The sequence below is a fragment of the Camellia sinensis genome, chromosome 1, assembly GCF_055761805.1.
Source record: "Camellia sinensis isolate YWXY chromosome 1, ASM5576180v1, whole genome shotgun sequence".
Classification (NCBI taxonomy): Eukaryota; Viridiplantae; Streptophyta; class Magnoliopsida; order Ericales; family Theaceae; genus Camellia; species Camellia sinensis.
This window is the reverse complement of record NC_138961.1, coordinates 2983514-3002498: the sequence shown is the minus strand read 5'-3', so window position 1 is coordinate 3002498 and position 18985 is coordinate 2983514. Positions and strand designations below refer to the sequence as shown.

At 34.1% G+C, this 18985-nt stretch overlaps 1 protein-coding gene across 1 annotated transcript; it reads left to right on the top strand.

Moving 5' to 3' along the window:
* Nucleotides 1-1089: 1089 nt before the first annotated feature.
* On the top strand, nt 1090-2169 carry LOC114258325 (F-box/kelch-repeat protein At3g06240-like). Its single transcript, XM_028198278.2, has one exon. The coding sequence runs from the start codon at nt 1090-1092 to the stop codon at nt 2167-2169; it is 1080 nt and encodes a 359-aa protein (XP_028054079.2).
* Nucleotides 2170-18985: the final 16816 nt, after the last annotated feature.

The following is an 18985-nucleotide window of genomic DNA, read 5'->3' as shown; positions in this document are numbered from 1 at the left end:
TAACTTTTTTGTATGACTTTTTGACTTTTTATGTAAATAAATAATGGAAAAATGACAAATCAGTTGAAAGATAAAAAAAATTGTAAAGTCATAAAAAAATTTATCCGTTTAATTATTAAAGTTGGTAAGCTTTACCACTAATTTGAAATTTATTTTGAGAATATGCACTGAATTGCAATTTCCCCATAAATAATACCTCTGATACAAAGGTGTATTTATATGTATTTTATTATTATTTTTTTATAGCTATTACCTGTATTTTTTTAATATAAATGTTATATAATTTTTTAATAGTGTTATGTTAATTTGTGATTCAAAAATTAAATTATATAGTTTTTTATAACATTACGTATTTTTTTTAATAATGTTACACATAAAAAAATAATAATAAATTTGGACAACTGTAATTGCAAACAACTGTTTAATTCCTCATTATCTATCAGAATATTTTAGGCTCTCAATGATAGTCTTACACATTTTTTTTTTTTTAAGATTTGATTCATATAAGATATTATAATAAAATTTAATGAATTACACTCATAATAGTGAAAATCAAATACCATATAAATTTTTACAAATAACCTTCCAAAGTGGGAGAGATAGCCCGATTAATACATGAGGTATATAACCTACATACAAGTGGAGAGATTCAAACTACTAACCTCCTAGTGAGGTGCAGGTAATTTAGTGTTTGGTACTATATAATTAATATGCTTTTATGAAATGATATAATGAATGATAATTTAATTTACAATTAATACATTTTTCACATATTTTTTTGTAGGGAACCAAACATAAGAATTAATATTATGATATAATAATTATCATTTCATTTCAGGTTTTTCAAGTGTGTGGATTGATTTTCATAGCCTCAAATTTTTTTTAGGAAGTAGTGGACTGGTTTTGGATGGCCTAAAGTCTTTTTCTTTTTTTGGAGAGTTTGGCCTTCAGTCTTTAATGGCTGTTATTGATGGTTCGTTTTCTTCCATTGTTATTGCTGTCAAGGTTATCAAATAACACAAAACAATACCCAGTTGAGAAAATGTTCAAACAATGAGGAGAATAAAAGAGAAAACATAAACAAAATTGATGAATCTTCCCGAAGATGTATTGTTTGAAATTTTATTAAGGCTGCCAGTGAAATCACTATTGAGATTCAAAGCTGTCTGCAAATCATTCTACATTATCATCACAAATTTTGCTTTTATTTCCAAACACCTCAACAACAAAGGAATCCCCCGCCTCCTCGTTTGCCATCGTGACAACCACTCCAATAAACGACTCGTCTCATTGTTCACCAATGACAATCTAGCCGAGCCTATGAGCCTCGATGTACCTCCATTTTTTAACAACAATTTTGGTCACGTACGACTCATTGGTCCATGTAATGGCATTGTTTGTTTGTATGGATTTCCTGATAACATTGCTTTATGGAACCCCGCAACTAGAGACTTCAAGTCTCTCCCGGTGTCCCAAATATCACGCCCACATGATGCCAAAGTCCTTGGTGGTGATCTTGCTTTTGGCTTCGATTCCAAAGCTAATGATTACAAGGTAGTGCAAATATTGTTTTGCTCTTCTAAACAACTCGGGGTTGCTTATCAAGTCGAGGTATACAATTTGAGTACAAATTCATGGAGAAAATACCATGCAATCGTGCCAGCAAATATCATGTTTCTTAACATTTGGAGTATGCTATATAAATCAGAAACTTTTTGTTGGTGGGCAAAAGATGGTAACATTGAGGTAATCCTTTCATTTGATATGTCCAATGAGAAATTTCACAAAATTCCACTACCATTTGATATTGGAGATCTGGGGGGAGAGAACAAAGTTATTCGGTCTATTGTGCCTATGAACGAATCCATAGCCCTAATTGTTTATCGTATGAAACAAGTTGAGAAATTTTTCGATTTATGGGTATTGAACGAATTTGGTGTTGATGAGTCTTGGACCAAATTGTCAACGATTGGACCTCTTTCAAGAGTCGAAAGGCCATTGGGTTTTTGGAAGAACGACGAGTTTGTTCTGGAAAATAGTTGTGGAATGTTGGTTATGTTCAACTCTCATACCCGGAAAATTAAAAACCTTGGACTTCAGGGTAAAAGAGACAGATTAGAGGTGCTTATTTACAAAGAAAGCTTAGTTTCACTCAATAATGGGAGTTGAGTTCAATGGGGAACAAATCTTTTAGTGATTGTAATTTTTCTGCTAGATAACATTTTTATTAATTTCTTTGTAAATTGCCTGTATGAAAGCCATATCGAATAGATTGTGGAGTTCAGTATTTTTATGATGACATACACTTATGTCTTGTGTAGAATTGAGGAACAAATTTATATGTGATGGTATTACAGTTGCTACTCCCAGTTTCTCAATGATAGTCTCAATATGTTAATGGAGTGTACAGTCATGTGTTGTTAGACTAGTTTATGCTATTTTTTTTATTTGATTTGCAAAAATTGAGACATATCATTTGATATAATTTTCATTTGATTTGTTACTCTTAAAATTCCAGCGTGTTTTGAATAATTTTATCAATTACAAACATTTTTTTTCTGGTTCAAAAAAAAAAATTACAAACATTTTTATGAAAGATTAAGCCTAAAATGTGCGCAACTTCAGTTTCTTTGTTCTCTTTTTATTGATTGTTACTTTTTTTTTAAAATTATTTTGATTGTTAATTTTTGTGGGAACAAAATTATGTGGGCAATGCAACATAGCAAAATTTTGTTGGAATCAAAATGCAATAAAAAGTTAAACTTTTGGACCATTGTGTATATTTAACTATTTGATCATTTTGTTTATTTATGTATAGCTTTCATGTAAAATTGCAAAAATACCTCAACTTCCATTAATCAAATTATACGAAATGAGGATAAAGCATGGAGGCCTTGTTTGGTTTGTTTTTGGGAGAATAATTTTGGAGAAAATTTTTTAAAATTTTGTTTGGTTTAGTGATTTTGGAAAAAAATTTCCAAAATCACTTTCTCTCTTCTATATATTAATCAATCACTTTTTTTTTTCTCATCTTTCATTCTCAATCACTTTTTCTCTCACATATATCTACTCAACTACAACAAAATGAGTCCAAATCCTCTGAAACCCTTTCCTGCAACCTTTTCCTGCAGTGCCCCAAAACGAACGACCTTGTTTTGGGGCAAAACTTAAAAGAAAAATACAACCAGTAGCAGCAAATAAACTCTCCATTGTCTTCTCTCTTCTGGTTTACACAGATTTTCGTCTTCTTCCTTCTAGATTTCTCTCTCAGTTCTTTCAATTTCACACATACATCTTATTGATAATCTGATTTAGATTCACACATACAATGTTTAGATATAATTTTTGTAGTTGATGATGATGCAAATCACCATCCTTCCATGTGTTTGTAATTGCAATATCTTGTATTGTCTTGTAGATCCTATCATAAATTCCAACTTCCATGAAATAATTACTCCCCCTCCTCCTTCTGCTTCTCTAAAAACTACAAAGCAATCCCACTTCTCTAATTAAACCCACTTCTCTCTCTAACTTTTAAACCCACAAAACAAACCCACATTAAACCCACTTTTTAGTTGTAGTCACCATGTAAAGCAAACTCATCTTTTTCTCTCTCAACTAAACCCACTTCTGTGATTTCAATTTTTTTTTGGGTAAAATCATTTGTATATTTGTTTGTTTTGATAGATATATATATATATATATATCCTCTCTATGTTTTGTCTAGATCTAGAAGGAAAAGAAAAAAAGAAAGGAAGAGGAAAAGGAAGGAGGAGAGGTGCGGCGGGGAAGGACCGCTGGAAGAAGAGAGGTTATGTTTTATCTGCTGATGCTGGTTGTATATTTTTTTTGAAAGTTTTATCCCAAAACGACGTAGTTTGGGGCACTGCAGGAAAGAGTTGCAGGAAAGGGTTACAGATGATCTTGACTCCAACAAAATATCAAATCATCCCAAATTTCCATACTCCAAAACTATTTCCAAAATATACAACCAAACAAATTAAAAAAATTTCTAAACTTTCTCTCCAAAATATTTTTTGAAAATTTATCCCTCAAAACCAAACTAAACACACCCTGAAACTCTATTTAGTATTTTGATGACTAAATTGAAAAAATTTAAGGGTTTGTTTGGTTTGTATCTCAAGATATTTAAGAAAAAATTTCAAAATTTTGTTTAGTTCAAATTTTTTGAAAAAAAAATTCAAAATCACTTTCTCTCTCCTATACATCAATCAATCACTTTTTTTCTCTCATCTCTCCCTTTTCCTTCTCGATCACTTTTTCTCTCTTCTTTCTCTCTTACTCAACTACAACAAAATATCAAATCATCCCCAACTCCCAAACTATTTTTAAATATACAACCAAACAAATAAACAAAAAAATTTAAACTCTCTCCCCCAATTTTTTTTTGAATATTTATCTCAAAACACAAACTAAACACACCCTAAAAGATCAAAAACTAATGTACAATAAAAAAATAATTTAGAGATTTTTGATGTAATTAATCAAAATTAAGATATTTTCAGAAGTTTACAAAAAAAAAAAATCAACAAAATCAAATGGATCAAATAGACCAATGTTTACAAACCCGGACCGGCACAGTTGGTCGAACCAACTGGATTAGATCGAGCCTTGTTCTGGTTCGGAAAAACCTCTAAACTCGGACTAGGATAAAAACCAGTGTACAATGCAAGAACCGGATGGACCACCAGTTGAACTGGCAAAACCGGTGACCTAGACTGGGTTATTATGAATCGGTCGGGTTTGTTGAACTATATTTGTGTTTTTATTTGATAAATAGGTAATATTAATTGCTTTTAGTATAATGTTTTTATTACTTTCATTATTATGATTATATTTATAATATGTTCTATATTCTAACTTTGATATATGTGTAGATTGTGCGGTGAATTTTGCTTGTCAAAAGTGTTGCGCAACCCATTTAGAGAAAGGTCTTCAACAAATAAAAATAAGATATGTCACATTATTATTGCAAATCATAATTTCATTGTGAGTGATATTTGAAATTATATTATTTTGTTGAATTTAATTATTTTTTTTCATTTTTACACTTATGTTTTTAATATATATATATATATATGATGTAATTATGACGTCACGGTTCGACCGTTTCGATCCAGCGGTTGAACTAGTGACCCGTTTACCCAGTCCCTTCTCTGGTTCACTCACCGGTCCGGTTTTCAAAACATTGAAATAGACACATGATCCTTAGAGTCATAATTTTATTTTATTATCACTAAAATATGAACATTTTTATATTTTGATCCATAATTTTTTTAAATTTTATTGCATTTTTTTGGGATAAAATTATGAAAAATAACCCTGGAGATGATAAATTGATAAAATAAAAAAAATTAAAATGTGAAATGCAATAAAACACAAGTTTCAAGGATTAGTAGTAGAGAAAATTAGTAAAAAATTCACCATAACAATTGTTTAAGGTATTAGGTCCAATATTTATTTTATTTTATTTTATTCTTTTTTTTTAGTGAGAGATACACACTTTGTGAAATAGTTTTGTGAGAAGTACTAGAGAACATTTTATTTACAATTTTACCTCTTAACTTTTTTTATCTGTTTGACTTTTCGTTAATTATCTGTTCAAATTTATATCTATCTGTTCAAATTTTTTGTCTATTTGTTTTTTTTTGTCTGCCTAAATTTTATTATCTGTTCAAATTTTTTTTATATATCGATTCAAATTTGTTGTCTATCTGTTCAAATATATGTCCAAGTTTTATTACTAGTTCAATTTTTTTTTTGAATTTTATATGTGAAAATTCTATATGTTCAAATTTTTTTTTACCAAATATTATCTGTTGAAATACAAAGCCAAACCAATCCCTATCTGTTACAATACAGAGCCAAACAAAACCCTATCTGTTACAATACAAAGGCAAACAAAACCCTAAATGTTGCAATACAGAGTCAAACAAAACCCTATTTGTTTAATTTTATAAAACTTGGTGTAATTTGATCATTAGATCATCAGCCGTCAAACACGCGTGACTATAGAGGCTGTTGTGGCAACAGCAGCCGAAAAAATTAAGCACAGTTTGATAGGGATTTCATGAACACTATTTTTTTTTCTGAATAAAAAAAACATACAAAATTACTTTTGAAACACAATCCATACAATTATAAAACAAATAATTTAGATTTCAAAATAAAAAATTAATCAATTAAACCAAGAAACCAATCTATCAAGTGATTTCAATCCAAATTAGTTGATTCAAATGTGATTCAATTTGTGACACCCCCAAAATAATACAATAAATACAACCCAGACATTGTCAACAGCTGCATAAATCAGAGTAAATAGTCCTTTCATTACACGAACTTAATGACACAAAAAGGTTTAACATAAGTAAATGCCCTACCAGCTTACACATTTTCAAGCCTTGACTTGGTTATAACAAAAGAGAGACTAGCTCTTACAAATAAAACCCTTGGCTATACAAAAATATACAATCAAAACAAAGAAGCTCGTGCTCCCAAAAGTCCCTCCAAGCTATTGTCTTGGTGAAGGCATGCCATCAATACCTGAAAATATTTTTCCCAAATAGGGTGAGCCACAGCCCAATATGAACAATCTAATACAGTATATGAGGTTTAACGAAGATATAAGTGCAGTATGCATATACAATGACAAATGTTAAACATTCACATTTTTATATAGTCATAAAAATACTAAGACCTTATTCCATTTCATCCTCTTTCAACTCATTTCAATACATAAGCCAATTCCATTATTTTTCAATAACCTAAAGAGATTATAACTCAAAGGTTCAACAATTTCACAATCAACATACAACCACTTCCAATTATCATTTTATGGATATTTCGTTCACGGGATTGGCACCCATGTATAGTTTCAATTTGCCATTTTACGGATATTTCGTCCACGGGATCGGCACACATGTATAGTTTCGGGACTTTCACCCAGGACACTTCGGCCAACTTAATTATAATGGAGTCCATCCCCTTTCTTCTCCCAAACAATAGAGTCCATTCTCTTTCTCCTCCCACACAATCATACATATGCAATGTATTCACAACATGATCATATTCAATGATACTCAACCATGGATTAGTTTCAATTCACCTAATCCACATGTAATTTCTACAACAAACAAAGCTATTCTCCACCGATAGCCTAATACAAATATTTCTAAACAGATATGCAATCACAAGACAAATAACTTAACCAAATTTCCAAGGGGTGAAGCATCATATACTCAATTCCATGTTTGCAACACCAATTTCAACTATTTGTACAAAATAGATATGATAATCAATTTAGGGCAAAAATCCATCTTTCCAAAATACCAGTCCAAATACCCAAAATCACCAATTTGACATAACATGACTTCATATTTTTTTTCCCAAATCACCCTTTAAGGTACACCCAAATAATAAATAAATAAATAATCTCAAATTATACCACTTTGAAAAACCTTTTAAAAAATCATTAAACAGATTTCTCATTACATCTATTCTTTCTATTCACATATAGATTTCTCAGTATCAATTAAATTCATCACCATTAACTATACATAATTTGATATTTATTGTTCTATGCTGTTTCAATTGAAATTTTCCCGAGAAAAAAAAGAAGAAAAAAAATTGTTGTGTATTAGTATATATAAAAATTCTATGATGTGCTGATTGATGCTTTGAGGGTAGTGTTAGAGTTGAGCAAAAAAATTTGAATTTGGGTATGTTTATAGAAAAAATTATTTCAATAATTTGGGTATTCTCTCTCTCTCTAATGAATATGATGATTATTGTCATCGCTTTTAGTCTTACAAGCATCTCTAGTCGCTTGATGATAATCGACACTTCATTCTTATTTGATTCTCATTCCATCTTCTCCAATTTTCCTCAAATTTGGTTTTCACTTCTTTTTTTTTTTTTTTTTTTTTTCATACTCCTTTATGTATAGGAGTACAATTAATCACAAACAATTAATAAAATAGATTTAGCCTTATTTCTTGATATTAATTATTTTCTGTGTTTGAATTTACTTGATGATCGTCTAAATGAAGATAAAAAGATGAAATAATGATTTTTTGATGATTATGTTCATAATTTTGAAGATGAAGAGAGTTGGATATGAATAATACGTATAAGTAGTTTGGGTGTATTATGAGAAAAAAATAATATTTTATTTTAAGATTTAATGTATATTGTCTTTATTAATAAATTTATATCAGGATATAATAAGAACTAAACTTTCAAAATTTTAATTGGGCGTACTGAGTTATTATTTGGATGCAAATAGAATCACCCAGGGAATGGGGTTCCTAGCACAGAAGGCTGCTATGAGGCCCGTTGAGGGCTTGTCTAGGGTCTTTTTCGATAATCCGAATTGTTCATATTATAGAGTCCGTCGAGTAAATCATCCATGCAAAAAATTAAGTAAATTTGACATATGTAACTCCATAATAAGAGCACATTTGTTTTTTAAAAAATAAATGGTTAATTTGATTTTAATAATTTTTGAGTAAATTGCAAATACACCCTTGAAATTTGCTTAAAATACAAATTGTCTCATTTGGTTTAAAAAATTACAAATACTCCACTGTCATAATTTTTTATTTAACATAATTAATTAAAAAAATAAAATTTCTAACTACTCTCCTATATAATAATAAAATTACTTAAATTATTAATTGAAATAAAATTTTGATATCATTAAAAAAATTTAATTGACTTGATTATTTATTGATAAAAGGGCCAATTATTATGAAATTTGAAACATCAAAGAGCGGATTGTAATTTCCAAAATCACATGGAGCAATTCATATTTTAAGCTAACTTCAGGAGTGTATTTATAATTTATCTATAATTTTTTAAAGATTAAATTACACCGACATCCCCTCTATTCTCTTGAAATAACATTGTCACCCCTTTATTCTTTAAAATATCATTAACCTCCCTTACTTTAGAATTTTATGTAACATATGCACCCATGTCAATTGTGAGTTGACTCAACAAACTTTGTTGATTTCATTGGTTTAATATTTTAAAATGTCAAAATTTTACTCTTATTAATTTTCTTCCCAAGATTAGAGTTGACCCATCTGTTATTGATTTTGCTCTTACATACAAATCATAATAGTTATTTGTGTCCACCCTTGCGTTTTCAATTAGAATACTTCCATGTGTCCATCAAATTGCGTCCACCCATTGATTGGTTGGGTAGTTTTCTTCCCAAGATTAGACTACCCCCTCACAACCAAATGTTCTTATTTTATTAATGTTCTTATTTCCAAACACCATCTATTTTTCTTATTACCTCCGTCTATAAACAATAACAAACACTCACTGTGCAGTTTCTCTCTTTCCCTCATATCTCTTCTTCTTTGTTGATACAAGTTTATCTTACAATGAGAGTAGCATATATACAAATTGTAAAACAAGTATTAACGCAGCGGGTAAAAAATTCAAATCATACCTTAGGTGATAGGAACGAAGACTCTTGTGGGTAAATCACGTGCTTCTATAAATGCAAATAACGAACTCCCAGTAGTGGAGTGATACCACAATATGAGTATCACCCACACAAGTCACAGTGAAGAGGTTGGATTGTTTCCATATGGAAGAGAATCAGAGAGAGAAAGTCTGGGGAAAAAGTTACGGGTAAAAACCCATAACGTATCTGATATCCATATATTAGATAAATATATAATCAGATATATAACATCCATATCAGTTGATATGATAGATATAGATATCATGAGCGGTTATCCAAATAAGTTTTGAATTCAAATTCAAACTTACATGGATAAGGTTCAAAAGGTTCATTGGTCATGCCACATGGGCGCCCAATTTCTAACATCTCCCACTCGCACATGAGTTGACATGATACAGTCACATCTCTATCTCAATCTCCCCAAATATTAAACAATCACATACTAGCCAGTGAACCGTGCGACCACTGAGAAACACCTGCATGTGGGAGCTCTATACTAGAAACTCAAAATGAGCCAGCATAAAGACATCAACTCAAAAAATAAAAATAGTGTCTCATATACCCCAGACCCATCTAATTACACCGGTCAAAAAAAAAAAAACATCTCTAATCCCTCAAAAAGAGCATATTTGACCCTCTCAATTATTGCAATATATTCACACTCAATCCACTTCTCATACAGAGCGATGTGAGTTGCCGGCAATGAATATACAACAGTGGTGTAATACTAGATGATCTTCCCTTTGCCCTCATGCCATTTAGTTTAGGATTGATCGTTTTCCCAGTGATGTCCCTTAAGGTCGAATCATACATGACCGCAGGCAACATACCAAAGTAGCAGAACATCAACCCCTCACCTTATGACATAGTCAAAAGTCACAAAAGGGTACATAAATGAAAGTCATATCAATAATGACATGTAAGACTCACACGGTGAGGAAACAGGGATCCATTCTCTCACCTCATTACTCAGTCACCAAGCACATATAGTATGAATACATGTTACGGTGGAGTAACTCTTCCAAAAGAGTGACGTTATACTCGATACACCGCACAGATCTTAGTCTAGTCGCTTTCTAGCACCTAACCCGAATTCTCTATTTGCTCGCCTTCCAGGCGCCAAATGAGATCTTGTATCTGGCTAATCATAACAGGCACAACATGGAAAGTGGGTACTAACATCCATGTTTGGTCTTTAACATGACCTCATCTTGGTTGTAACCAAAGCGACATACATAGTAGATAATTTAAGCCTCTCTTGGCTCTAAATAAAAATAAACCACTTGTCTTATCCTTACTCGCTCCTAAGCGCCAAGGGCGATTGCTCATGTGAGTGAGTCAATCTTGCCTGCTGACATCATCATTTGCTAATCATTATGACACAAACCATAATAGTGTCAACATCCCATCATCTCACAACAAATAAGTGATCGATCTAAAAAAAAACATGACCACAGCTTGTGCAATTCTAGATTCCAAACGTAAGCCTTATCAGCCCCTCTTGCGATAAGTATATACAACGAAATCCACCATGTGCGTCTTACATGAAGTGATTCAAGATCACTACCTCTTGCGCAATAACCTCTCTAAAGATATTTTGGTGACCAATTCACATTCATTCTGAATGCGCCCAACTAGCGCAGATGCGCCCAATTAGCACATTGAATCTTACAAGGGGCAAATTTATATACTACTAGTAAAGCATTCTATTCACAGTCTAATGAGCAAGATCAATGTCTAAACAACTCAGTTGATCATTTACCAAAGATAACACTTATCATGCCGAATACGCCCACATAGCATACTTCAGGCTCCCACAAAAAAAAAAAAAAAATCAAGGAATATAGGTCATCTGTTTCTCCCAAAGACAATCCGAGGATTCACTCAAAAGCTAAGGCTCTGGCTTTTACCGATAGGTAAGTCAATGGGTTTGCAATTTTGCATCTAGAATCATTCTAGGATATTCCTTATGTAAGTCATCAAAGACAAACCGAGAATTCTCTCAAAACAATCCCTAAGAATCGTACATCTGAGCATATAAATTACATTACCCATGTCCATCATATCTAAAACGGAGGACTGCCCATCCTATGTGGCGACAACCTTATAAATTCCTGGCTCATAATGACTAAGTAAGGAAAAACTTCTTTTGGACCATTGATCATGCCTCAGTGGTCTTCATCGATCATCGTTGGCCTATCATGGCTTGACGAAATCTAAGAACCACTATTTGGATAACTATTTTAGGCTGTAAAAGATTTATTGGAACTAGTAACCTTTTTAAGCTCCTAACTTTTCACCATAAAAGTAGAAGGTAAATCCCTACGGATCTACTTATCCAATTCTCCAACGAGAAGTTGAGTCATAATGTCCACAAATCAATGTTCTGAACTTATGTCAATCACAGCCTAAGTTAAAATAACCTCACTCCCGAGAAGGAAGTCTTCTCATGGTCTATACTTTTCTCAATGGTGCGACTTTTCGGTATCTAGCGAGCCTTATGCCTCAACAATGACTATCCAAAATGCGCATATCTTTAGAATAGTTTCGCATCATAATGGAAAGTCAACCAAATTATAGAAATGGTTAATCCTTAAAGACTTTGTCTTAAGTTGCGCAACATTGATCCACTTTCTAAAAACAGAGGACTAAAGTCTTTGGCATTAACCTAGGCTCTTTATCATATTGCGGAGCAATCATGAATGTTTCCCTTTCAATCATCCAGTGATGACGTGGAAAATTTTTACATTCGCTACCACGCAACTAAGAATGTAGAGTATTTTTCTCTAATGGAATAATCCATTAGTAGGCACATCGCTCCCACTATCCCTAGGATATTGAAAATTTCTTTTTATTCTCAACTAGGCTACATAAAGTGCTATACTTAGATTTCTCTATCTTATAGAGTTCCAAAACTCTATTCACGTCACCTTTACTAAGAAAACTTTGCGTGACTTGGTTACACTACCACAAAGTTGCTTACCTGTATGCACATGACCTAGAGGGTTTACATGACAGCATACAATAATGCGCCACCTGACCCTATATGTTTACAAGACAACATACAATAATGCGCTATAGAACCCTAGGTCTTAACTTTGCAATCTTATGAGAAGTAAAATAAAGATAAGCTGCTTAACGGTTACAGATCGCCCATAGATGGCTCTCCGCTAACCCATTACTCAAATGGAGTGTAAAATCTGATATTGAGGGCACTTAGTCAGGGATATAGGCAACAAACTATAGTGCAATTCCCAAATGGGAAACATTTTGCGCCATCATCCACCTAACATTAACAATACTTAATTCATCTTCTTTACTACACCATTGTGTTGTTGAGTACTAGAAATAATCAATTTTCTAAGCATCCATTTCTCTTCATAGAGTTTTCTAAAAAATAACTCAAATAGATACTCGTCACCTTGGTCAAAACTAAAAGCACGAAAGCTGTTATCTAATTGATCTCGACCTTATATGTGCAATGTCAAAAATCATTTCAAAACTTTTTGACTTATGGGAGATTAAATAGTCTTGACTAAGATGCGTATTGTAATCTATAAATGTGTCGAGATTGAGGCTTAGCTATCATACCCTTACACATATCTAGTCACAAATATCATAGTGGACTAAATGCACCAATACAGATGCCCTGCTACGGCTTTCCTACTTACTTGTGTGCAACCATTGCGAACAAAGTTACACATTCACATGAGAGCAGGATGTCACAAGCGAGTAGGCCCGAGAGGGCCTACTCAAACCATCCTGTCATCATCTCATTAATGTGATTAAGTATAATAAGCCATTGGTTCATGACCAACGTCATAAACTAATTCCAATCATCCTAATATGTGAGTTCTTGAAGATAAGTTTTAAAGGTTTAGGCCCAACTAGGTAATGACTCACGACTAATTCATATTCACTAGATCATAAAAGGATGTCATGGAGATATCAAGTGCACCTAAGTCATAAATTTAACTAGTAAGTGCTAATCCCCTGCACCTTCAAGTCAATTTTATTCTCCATACACTTTACTGCATCTAGTTGAAAAATGATGATACTCCTCTTGCCATTTCTATTTCTCGCTTCATAGTTACTTGCAATTAATTCTACTATCCACAAGAATGAGAGAATAAGCTATCAATCTATGAAAACTCTTGAAGTAACTTAAGCGCGAATTAGGCTAAAGAGTCTATTCAACACAATGCTCTCACAAGCGATGCGTCAAACTCTTAGAGTCATAACAACCTTGTCGGCCTTGACCTTTTCATTACTATACTGCAACGTTTGCGCTTAGTGATAAACGTTATTCAAAAAAAAAAAAATGTTAGCCTAGCTAAGGAATCATATAAAGAAGCACCTCCTCATGTCTCACACTTAAGTGTGGAAACAGTAAGTGTCCAGACTTAGACAAGTTGACAATGTTAATAGATTTTGCAGCCACTTGGCGCTAATCTTTTCACTTAGTGTTAATAGATTTTTCTGCTACTAAGCGCTAATCTTTTAACTTCAAGTGATACGTTAATGCACACTATTATAGTGCGTGAAATTTTGCTCCATCCACTCCCAATAATTGGATAGAGAGCAAAACACTGCTCATACTGGCTACTCGTCTTACACTTAATGACTAACTCATTTAAGCTCGCATTTCTTAGATGGCGTGACTCTTGAATGTTACTTCATCCAATGATGCAACATCATTACAAGTCAAATTACAAAGTCAATCCGCTCAGCTCAATAGTCAAGATCATATACAGATCTATTAAGGGCTTACTAATTTCACAACTTCAAAACTCGCCAATCAAAGCTACGTAGCGTGCCGCTAACCATAGCTCACACATCAGTTTTCATTGTGCCAAACAAGGCAACAAAACTACGGCGACTTTGAGTCATGTTTCTTTACTTTGGATCAATTAAGGTCTGACCTAAAGTCTCCAAGACTTTTGCTCATCTAAAGAATAAGATTTCATTGTTCACATTTGAACATCTCTACTAAGTCTAGGTCAACCAAATTAACTTCCATAAGCTAAGTCAATTTAGAAAGAAATTCGCATTAGGATTAATTTGATTAGGATAATATAATTTTGCTGCAAAAATCTAAATTAAATAGTGACAAAATTACGCAAGGCGCAAGATCGAAAATCCACTATGCTCGTAATCATCTCTTGCGCCATAGGTGACAATTATCCAAAATTTAGTTTAATTTATGCACAAAATATTAGTTTTCGGGAGTAAATCTACAAAGATTTCTCTCAACCGAACAATCTCTCACTGACTATGTGGCATGTCTAAAAAGTATGATAAAATATTCTAATTCCATACAATAGCATCATAGTGTAGATTCACAATCAACTCATGCTATATTACAATTAATAATGGAATTTAAATAAAAAAAAATTAATCATGTTGTTCTAATTACAACATATTAGAAATTCTAGGAAAAAAATAACAATATGCTGTATTTAATATTCAGATTATGCCATAACATAAAGTATATCACTTCTAAAATTTTCTAGAATTTTCTGGTATTTTTGTAGAATTTTAAATAATTAATAAACACACACAAAATCATAAATAAATATTCCAGAATCTGGGAAAATGCAACAACCATATCAGTAAATAGCAAACCATTATAGTGGTCTGCAGTAAAAAATTCCGTTCCAGAAACTTAATCATTCAACACTAGAAGCATTTTAAAGCAAAAATAATGAATTATTATTTCAGGAAAAATATTTTTTATTTTCATAAAATTTTACAAAAGATAAAAAATTTAATTATGAGTCTAACAGTACCAACCACGCTTAAAACAAAGCTATAACGAATTACTTATGACCATTTAACACAATTCTGAATTTTAAAGAAAACAAACAGACCCTTACCCCCAGCCGTCGAACTAGCCAAGCCGGTGCGGAAAAACGGCGTGGCTCGGCTCGGCGAGCGGCTTAGCGCACGGCTTGCGCGTGGCAGCGCACGTAGCGCAGTTCGAAGCGGCGCGGCTAACGCGCACGTGGAAGGGCGCAAGTTGCGCGCGTGGACGACGCGACAGCGCGTGGAAGTGCATGGCAGCGCGTGCCCCGCCGGTGACGGCGTCATCTGGCCCGTGCCACTCACGCGCCGCCTTCCAGGGTGTTTTCTGGTCCAATTTCAGTACTGTTGGACTCCATTTTTCAAAATCAAAACATTTAGGATGTGTTTGGTAACGTTTACGTTTTCAGTTTATATTTACAAAAAATTTATAAACTGGTTTTTGTTTATTTTTTGTTTATTTTTAGAAAAACATAAACTACAAACGCGTTTGGTAATTGACAAAATATTTAAAAAAATTTAAAAATATAAAAAGAGTGAGAAATGGCAAGTAGTGGCAAGTGGCGGTGGGAGACGGTGGTGGAAAGTGGTGGCGGGTGGGTGGTGGTGATGGGTGGGTGAATGGGTGACGGTGGCGGGTGGTGGGTGGTAGCGAATGGGTGGTGGTGATGGTGGCGGGTGGTGGGTGGTGGTGGCAGGTGGGTGGCAGATGGCGGGTGTTGGTGGGTGGTGGCGGGTGGGTGGTGGTGGTGGTGGCGGTTAGGTGGCTGGTGGTGGTGGTAGGTGGGTGGGTAGGTGATGATGGCGGGTGTTAGGTGATAACGAGTGGGTGGTGGTGGTGGTGGTGGTGGTGGTGACGGGTGGTGGGTGGCGGCGGCAGGTGGGTGGGTGGTGGCGTGTGGGTGGGTGGGTGACGGTGGCAGGTGGTGGGTGGTAGCGAGTGGGTGGTGGTGGTGGTGGGTAGTGGTGGCAGGTGGGTGGTGGTGGTGGTGGGTAGTGGCGGCAGGTGGGTGGCAGGTGGTGGTGGTGGCGGCAGGTGGGTGGGTGACGGTAACGGGTGGTAGGTGGTAGTGGGTGAGTGGTAGTGGTGGTGGTGGTGGGTGGTGGGTGGTGGGTGGTGGTGGCAGGTGGGTGGTGGGTGGGTAGTTGGTGGTGGTGGCGGGTAGGTGGCAGGTAGCTGGTGGCTGGCTGGTGGTGGCAGGTCGGTGGTGAGTGGTAGTGACAAGTAGGTGGCGAGTGGTAGTGGTAGGCGGTGGATGGTAGTGGCGGGTGGTGGGTGGTGGCGGGTGGATGACAGGTGGGTGGTGGGTGGTGGTGGTGGTGGTAGTGGCGAGGGGTGGGTAGTGGTGGTGAGTGGGTGACAGGTGGGTGGTGGTGGCCAGTGGTGGGTGGTGGTGGCAGGTGGTGGTGGGGGGTGGGTGGTGGTGGCGGAAGACGGTGGTGGAAAATGGTGGCGGGTGGTGGCTAGTGTTGGGTGGTAAAAAAAAAAAAAAACTGAAAACTCAAATGGAAACACATTTTTTGTGTTTTCATTTTTTGGCCAAATTTATAAACTGAGACCACTGATTTATAAATCAAAAATTTTACCAAATAAGTTTTTATTTGAGTTTTTTAAATTTTTGTAAATATAAACAGAAAACTGAAAACGTAAGTGTTACCAAACGACATGTCTCAAAAATAACGTTTAATGACCATAAAAATAAGGTGTTTTACACTCTCAATCTAATAAGAGTGAAAGTGCAGAAACCCTGCACTTCATCTTCCTCCTTCATTAATTTTCATGCATATAATGTGTATATATTTATATAAAATTATACACATGATTAAAGAAAATACGAAAATACCCATAAATGCTCTGATACCAATGCAAAACAAGTATTAACGCAGCGGGAAAAAAATTCAGATCATACCTTAGGTGATAGAAACGAAAAATCTTGTGGGTAAATCATGTGCTTCCATAAATGCAAACAACGAACTCCCAACAGTGGAGTGATACCACAATATGAGTATCACCCACACAAGTCATAGTGCAGAGGCTGGATTGTTCTCATATGGGAGAGAGTTAGAGAGAGAAAGTCCGCGGAAAAGGTTATGGGTAAAAACCAATAACGTATCTGATATCCATATATTAGATAAATATATAATCAGATATATAACCATATATATCAATCTATCCATATCAGTTGGTATGATAGCTATAGATATCATGATTGGTTATCCAAATAAGTTTTGAATTCAAATTCAAACTCAAACTTACATAGATAAGGTTCAAAAGGTTCATGGGTCATGCCACATGGGCGCCCAATTTCTAACACAAATCATAATAGTTGTTTGTGTCCACTCTTGCGTTTCCAATTAAAATAGTTCCATGTGTCGATCAAATTACGTTCACCCATTGATTGGTTAAATGTTCATATTGTATTAAATGATGAGTTTATTCCTAGTTTCTTGGTCTAAAAACACTCAATAAAACCCAATTTCAAGAAATCCTATACAAATTTGTCATAATGGTAGAGAGAAACAAAGAGAAGACAGAGATTCAGTGGAGCAAAGCACAATGGTTTTTCAATTGTTTATATATACTATTGGTTGGACAGGTGCGTTGCACGTGACACATGATTTTTCATCAACTGTTAATTCTGTAATTATGTGTGTCTCTTAAATTGGTATGTGAGATGTATACAAAGTATGCAGGCTTTTATGAGTAAATTGATCTATATTCAAAATAGAACTAAGCAAGAAATGAATACATACTCGGCTAAAGCAGTTAAATGATAAATGAGAAACTTTATGTAACGCCCTCAAAATAATATACAATCCTAACATTTAACAGTTCTATATTCATGATAGCTAATCACATTTCCATACATATATCAGAGTTAATATTACAAAAGGGTATTTCATATAAGTTCCAAATGTTTACAAAAATAATAGAATGCCCTGTGGCTTACACCTTTCCAAGTTGTTACTTGGTTACACAAAAGAAGAGTTCTAACTCTTTTACAAGTAAAGCCCTCGGCTTAGATTTACATTTTAGTACAAATAAAGACAAAACAACAAAATGAAGCCTTCAGCTCCAAAAACCTCCCAAGCTATACTCTTGGAGGTGGCATATCGCCTGTACCTAAAAATGGTGTCTCAAGTAGGGTGAGCCAAAGCCCAGTAGAGATATGCTAAACCAAATATGAGAAATAACTAAAACATTAGCATCTAATAAATGTTCAACACATGCACATCAATTTATACCATTTCTATAACCCATCAACATTGATATTCATCTTTCAACCTGGTTTCATTTCTATTTGCAAATCACTTTATTGACATGGTTCATTTATTTAAGTAATTCAAATGAGATTACAACTCATAAAGACAACATTTCAATTCATCAACAATTCAAAATGAGACTGCAACTCATATTATCAACACTTTAATCATCAACATCATTTAGATGCATATAAGGTTTCAGGACTTTCACCCTGGACACTCCGGCCAACTTAATTATCAATGGAGTCCATCCCCTATCTTCTCCCAAACAATATACATATGCAATATATTTAAACACTTTATCATATACAATGATCAATTAAAGCACATATTCAATGTGTTAATCCAACCGTCATATTCAATGACATATTCCAATTGATTAGTTCCAATTGACCTAATCATCATGCAATTCTACAACAA

Excerpts from the sequence above, each read along its gene's own strand:
- LOC114258325 (XM_028198278.2), top strand. The coding sequence starts at position 1,090 with ATGAATCTTCCCGAAGATGTATTGTTTGAAATTTTATTAAGGCTGCCA.